The sequence below is a fragment of the Oculina patagonica genome, chromosome 11, assembly GCF_052425735.1.
Source record: "Oculina patagonica isolate OP01 chromosome 11, crgOcupat, whole genome shotgun sequence".
NCBI classification, from domain to species: domain Eukaryota; kingdom Metazoa; phylum Cnidaria; class Anthozoa; order Scleractinia; family Oculinidae; genus Oculina; species Oculina patagonica.
In genome coordinates this window covers 6,324,673-6,331,484 of record NC_135768.1, presented here as the reverse complement: position 1 = coordinate 6,331,484, position 6,812 = coordinate 6,324,673, and the positions used below count along the sequence as shown (strand labels likewise).

The 6,812-nt window shown below is 39.3% G+C and overlaps 3 protein-coding genes across 3 annotated transcripts in view; 1 reads left to right on the top strand and 2 right to left on the bottom strand.

The window, feature by feature from the left end:
- Positions 1-6,812, bottom strand: part of LOC144629971 (BTB/POZ domain-containing protein 7-like) — a 70,775-nt gene that overhangs the window by 17,291 nt on the left and 46,672 nt on the right. The gene's annotated exons all lie outside the window — the stretch shown is intronic.
- The window catches only part of LOC144629967 (uncharacterized), a 31,779-nt gene that overhangs the window by 3,859 nt on the left and 21,108 nt on the right, over positions 1-6,812 (bottom strand). The window lies entirely within an intron of this gene.
- The window catches only part of LOC144629976 (uncharacterized protein RP689-like), a 137,665-nt gene continuing 136,268 nt past the window's right edge, over positions 5,416-6,812 (top strand). The window contains exon 1 of the mRNA XM_078488236.1: positions 5,416-6,513. Coding sequence (XP_078344362.1) covers positions 5,597-6,496 — 900 coding nt within the window. The 5' untranslated portion in view covers positions 5,416-5,596 and the 3' untranslated portion in view covers positions 6,497-6,513. The remainder of the gene's footprint in view (positions 6,514-6,812) is intronic.

Sequence of the window (6,812 nt, the reverse complement as noted above, 5' to 3'; positions counted from 1 at the left end):
AGAGGTAATTCTGAATGACTAGTGCTTCATTTTTACATAAACACTTATGTGGTATGCCAGGTTTATTCAAGGAATAGGCCGAATACCACTAAAAATTCTATAAGCAACAATGTAAATTTTTCTTCAGAAAATAAGAACCTATACATAAGAACCTAAATAGCGTAAAACTGTGTTAATTGCCCTTTATTCATGTAAGAACCAGTTTAGGCTAACCTGGAAAAATTAGGTTCTTACTCGTGGGTTTTGATGGTATTTGCTTGTTTACAAAAAAATATTTCGTCGGGTCCGAAATGTTGGTTTCATGTTCAACTGAGAAGAGTGTACCGCTGCCATTAAAACTTTAAGCGACAACATACAAATATATTCCATTTTGCTTTTCCTTAAATGTCATTAAATTCGAGCAAACATTTAAGAATAAAAATTAGCGATAAAAGGTTTTTTTTATTATTATTATTATTTTTTTTTTTTTATTAATGCTTACAACAATGCTTACAACAATACAATACACACAAGGAAGGAAAAAATTTACAAGGTAATAAAGAAAAGAAACAAAACGAAACGATGTATTACAAAGCTCTACACTACTTAGCCATAGGAAAATAATAAGCACAAAAACGATAAAGGGGCAGGAAAAAGAGGACGAAATCAATATGGTGGCAGAAATTAAAAATGCAGGGCTGTTGGTGGCATTGCCAAGGCAAGTGGGGGTAGAAAGTGGAATGTCAGGGGATACAAGAGTTTTCTTTGGTTATTTGACCTTTTTAAATGAAATTTTTCAAAAGTTCCCATTTCTTCAGAGTAGTGGTTTTTGTTATCTGTTCTGTTTCATATGCAAGTTTAAGATATCGCCGAAAACCATCTATGTGGGGGATAGTGCGATAAAAGGTTTGCACAACGTTTCGATGTCGCCATGAAAATGATGTCATGGCGACATCGAAACGTTGTGCAAAACTCTTATCCCTAATTTTTATTCTTAAATGTTTACCTATTTAAACACTTTTTTATGCAATCCTTTTAAAAAATACACAAGAGTCTCACACATGATTTTCAATAGGTTTTCTGAGTTTCCTTGGCAATTTTTTTCTCTTTACGGATAACGCAAAATTATTTATAAAACCGTTTCATTTGCAAAGAAACTTAGGACGAAGGATCACTTTAAAAGGTAAGAAATGTATTACTAGAACTGAAAATACCTACAGGAAAGCATGCGCGCAAGAAATTGATAGAATATTATAGGGACTATGTCACGGAGATTTGGCAGTTTTTTAGTCTTAACCGTTCTGAAATTAGTGGTAGGCAACTTAATTCTAAATATACTTTATATTTGAACATCTAAAGGAATATATAACCTTAACTTGCGGAGATAAACCAAGCTACGGCTATAAATATCGATATTTCGAAGACGCGCGGAAACAACTTGAAAACTTTTGCCTAACTTTTCAAAGTGCAATCCGTTTCCATCCGAGCCGTCCGTAGCCAAAGATGCTCGTTAACAGTTTCAGTGCTCAATTGTTAATAAAAGTGGACTATTATTTTAAGGTTTCCTGCGACACAAATATAAATTTTGCTGGTTCAAAAATCTGGTAAAATCCGTGACACAGTCCCTTGAACGGGGTGCAGAGAGAATGAGGGTTCATTTTTTTTCCGTCCCGCCTTGAGTGTACTTCAACTTCAAAATCAGGGTTGTCCAATACCGTATTTTCTCGATTAAACGCCGAGTATCAAATAAACGCCGGGTTTCCAAGGTGGAGCTGTAAATAACTCCCTCAAGCATTCATCTGAGGTATAAAACGCTGTAGTTGTACTGAAAATATGTAAGTCTGTCAAAAATGATGTATGAAACACGTTGTTTAATAAACGCCGGGCTCGAATACTTTGCAAGAGTCAAATAAAAGCCGGGTCCATTAGGCCAAGTTTAAAATGAACGCTTGAAAATATGGTACACACAGACGGCTACGCTTCAGGCCCGTACATAGCCAGGCTTTTCGGATATTCGAGGCAACCGAAGGCGCTAACCGCTAGCGGGTCATATTTTGAAATCTAGAAGTTCAGAAAAGCATTTTTTGGTAATATTAAAAAAAAGAAACACTTCTTTCATATTTACTTGCTTACTAGCAATGCATTAGCCTTTTCCAGGCTCTCAGTAGTTGAAGAAAAAAGCGAAAAACGCGGGCGAGGGAGGAAAAAACGAGGGGGGACGAAGGCGAGCGAAGGAAAGAAAAACAAAACAAAACAAAACAAACAAAAGTAAAATTGTCCATCCCTAAGCGACCAGAGGAGAAGGCCGAAATTCAGGCTATAAAAACTGGAACATGATTGATAAATGAAAAAAGGCGCAGTTATAATGGCAACCTTTTTTCTTTTAACTTATATCACCGACACTGTTGCATTGCAAGTTGTAAAGTGTTGCTGCAGGTATTACCAGCCGTATTGCAAGTTGCGGCAACATGTTACACAATGTCGAACTCGTGTCTACTTCGTGCAATATATATTGCCGCAACTTACAACACGGGAGGTAATACGCGCAACAGCACTTTACAACTTGCAATGCAGCAATGTTGAGAGGCAAGTTGAGGGAAAATGCTGCCCGTATTACTGGACCTTAAGGGGCAATTCGCACTTGGAGACAGGTTTTGTAACAATTGGAAGATATAATCTATAATGTGTAAGTTGTTGAGAAAACAAATGCGAATACGTTTTTTGAGACGAAAAACTTTTCCAACAATACATAACAACAAAGAAGCAGTTGTCTTATGATTGGTCCGCGTTGTACGCGCGATACATTTTGTCATTTTTAATGAAAACAATCGCAAACAAGTGCGAACAACTTGTTTCGACTAGGGCAAATTTTGTCAAACAGACAAAACTTCTAAGGGGCCGTTAACCTGCCTCTAAGCAGCATACTGACCGAGCGAAAATGTACAAGTTTGTATTTTTGCACGTAAAGATTTTTTTTTTCTTTCAGGAGGCCTTTTTCTGTAGCTTTACTTTTTCTGTTGCATGTCTTTGAGTTTTGAAAATTCTTCTAAAATTCAGCGTAGCTAAAAAGTACCTTGTTTCCACATGTCTGAAGAGAAAGAAAACATGTAACTTCGAGTTTGTCATGTCGCCATCTTATTAGTATTCAGCACGTGCAGTACCTCTAGAAGTAGAGAGCTGCTGAATATTGTCGCTTGCACTTTTGTGCTTTTTTCCGATAACCTTTCTCGAAATAGCTGTATATGTGAAGGGTCTGTACCAATATAAGGGTGAGAAAAGAAAAAGTTATCTTGAGGCGACTGAGACATTTTTCCACTGCATGAGAACACGCGCACTTCAAATGCGAATTGTTTTGGAATTTTCATATTTTCACTTTTTGGTCCCTTCAAGATGTCCCTGACAACTTATCGCGACAATTTTTTGTCAAAAATGTCAGGACAATTAGCCATGTTCGAAACGAGCAGGGGACTGGGTACGAATATTCAATATCGATTGAATTGAAAAATGAACGCTGTCACCTGAAAGAGCATCCAAAAATTAGTTTATTTACAAAATTTGATTGGTATTGGTTTAAACGCATAGGTATGGTTCACTTTTAGAAATCGTTAAAATAAGAGAGCTTAGTATGGATTGGAGGGACAGCTCATACTATAATAAAGCTCTCTAATTTTTTAAAAGAGTACCATGCCTTTGCGTTTAAACCAATAACTCTCAAATGTGACTAAGTTACTAATTTTTGGATGCTCTTTCAGATGACTGGCCCAATTTTTCAATTCAATCGATATTGAATATTTGTACCCAGTACCCTGCTCGTTTCGAACATGGCTAATTCACACTTGTCCGCTAGTGCGAAGCGGCCCTAAAACAGATTTACACGTCAGCAGGTTGCCTTTTGTTCCAGACGGGTGCACATTTCAACACATGGCTTTCTAATGCAAATTACTCAACAGCTAAACAACGAATTCTATCAACTTGTCACACCTAGCGGTGTTAAAGTTTGCCACGATTACACACGATTCACAAATTGTTCTACAGTTTTAGGCCCCGTCCACACTGACACACACGGGTAAATTTGAAAACGCATCTTTTTTTCTCCGGTTAGGCCAACCATTCACACTGAACCGGCGTTTTCGGTCACCGAAAACGGTACTTTTCATAAATGCTCTCCAAATAGTCGCTCGTCTAATATAATTAGTCATGCGTTTTCTGTTAAAACAAAAGGTTTAACTAGCTTAACAATAGCTCTGTGCATGCGTTGTTACTCTGCGTGCGATGATGTGTATTGTTTTCAAATTAAATTCTCCGTTTTTAAATTTACCCGGGTCAGTGTGGACGGGGCATTAGATGTTCATTTGTCGGCAATTTCCTATAGCCTCAAAGCAGGTGCTCTTCGATACATGTTATCTTGAATTGAGTGAAGTGAAGGTAGGAACTGTTTATTTTACCCATAACTTTAACTTTTAGGTTACTATGTAATACATTTGATCGCTAACTATCGCTCTATCGCAAAAAAACTCGAGAAAAATCGAAAACCGAAGCCCCGGTAGGCCAGTATCGAGTGTAGCGCATAGCGACAGCACTGGATTCGCTTTCCATGCGGACGAAATCTGAAGACTCTGAAAGAATTTTTTAGTTCTCGGCAGACGCACCGGAGCCGTCCATACATTTTCTCTATTTTATTTTCAGTATATTTGACGCGTTATTCTGACGCGTTATTTTGTACGTGCGTGAAAAAATTTAGAGACAATATATGAACGACTTGCGTACCGTATTTACTCGAATAAGCGCCGCCCCCGAATAAGCGCCGCCCTCAAATAAGCGCCGCATTTGGGACAAAAAAGTTAATAAGCGCCGCCCCCGAATAAGCGCCGCAGTCCCGATGCGGCGTTTATTCGAGGAATTGCGTTCAACTAAAAACAGCACAACAAGGCAACTCTAAAATTTGGACATTTCTTCCAAAAGCGATGTCTTGCAGTTAAAAGTGATACGTTTTACCGCTCGCCCATTAGTTTTTCTATCCAACGTTCTTATAATACGTAGTTCTGTAAATGTTGTGAAGGCCGCGAACTTTGCCAGGACAGCTAGCGCCACTTCCCTCTTTAGCAAGAGACAAATACTGACAATCAAAAGACGCTATTTTTAACTTCTGTTAAATATTAAATTCTTTGTGGCGTCCAAATTTTAAATAAGCGCCGCCCTCGAATAAGCGCCGCCCTCGAATAAGCGCCGCACTTGAGGAGCGAAAAATTTAATAAGCGCCGCGGCGCTTATTCGAGTAAATACGGTACATGTTTACGCAAGTCGTTCATACATTGTCTCTAAACGTAAACGCGCGTAAAAAATTACGCGTCAGTGGAAATCACACTATTTTCTCTTGTGGAAATCCACCTTAAGGGTGATGTTACATGAAACGATCTTTAATTAACGACAATTTTTAGCTGCAATTTTAAAATCCTAAAACGAGACAACTTTATTTAACTTTTACGTGGACTTGTCACGCAAGCAACCTTATTTGAAGATATTCATTTCAGTTTGATCGACATTTATGACGTCAGAGTATTCTTTTTGACAGATCTGAAAGGCAGGAAGAGTGTGCTAATGAAAGCTATTCAAAATCATGAACATGGTTTGGCGATGGACCGGCCTTCGGTCAGTGCAGCGCAGCAGAAGGAACGCTACATTCATTTCAGCTCTTTTTGTGCTGGGAGTATGGGTGTTTGCGATGAAAACACTTTTAATGGCGTCGCACAAAGTTTCCGTGCAAGAAATCGACTTTCATCCGATTCCTTACAAATCGATAGCTCCGTGTCATCGTGACGAAACCGGCGAGATAAACTGTCCGGATATTCGTCAGAAAGGACCCACACTGCTTCGGCGATCACAGTTAGTGCTTACAAGGCTTATCAGAATTTTTGATCTCATTGCTAAGAAGCACGGTATTAGATACTGGTTATACCGAGGGTCTCTTCTCGGCGCGGTCAGACACCATGGACACAACCCGTTCGACAATGATGTAGACATATCCATTCCGAAAGCAGACTTTGAAAAGTTTATCAAATATGGCGTGAGCGAGCTTCCCGAGGATATTTTCTTTCAAACGGAACAAACAGACGCACATTACCAAGTTCCGTTTCAAACTGGTATGCTTGGAAAACTACGCGACCGGAAAAGTTGCTATAAAACCTGCTTAACTGGAGGTTGTAAACATATGGACGGCTTGCAGATAGATATGTTTGTTCTAGAAAGCGACTCCGACGGAAATTTCCTCGAATTGTACAGTAACTCGAATTGGTTCATGCGAAGATTTATTTACGGCCCGACGGTGAGAAAAGCGAGCGAAATATTTCCTTTGACAGAGGTGGATTTTGATGGCTTCGCTTTGCCAGCGCCCCGAGAGTGGGAGGACATGTTAAAGTCGTTTTATGGAGATTTTATGAAAATTCCCTACGACAACCCACCGGGACATATTTTTACAGATGCGTTGCGAAGTTGCGAGGAGATCAAAGAAACGCAATGAGTTGAAGGGCTGTGTTCGTAATCGAGTTGAACGACGACGCACGCAAAAAAATGTTGCTATTTTTTTTTTTTTCAGAAACACTTTGCTTCTGCAATTAATGTTTTGCGCAGCATGGCGGAAAGAAAACATTTGTTTTGTGCCCTACCAGTTTGCTCAGCCAAGAAACATCATGAGCAACAATGTGTCTCGTTAAGCCTTGTCACGCGAGACAACAGCCGTCATTTTGAGCCGAGTTGAGCAAATAAGGCGCGAGCGGTGTTTGTTACGCGCGTCTCTTTGCGTGGTCGGAGAAAATGGGATTTTATTTGGCCTGTGA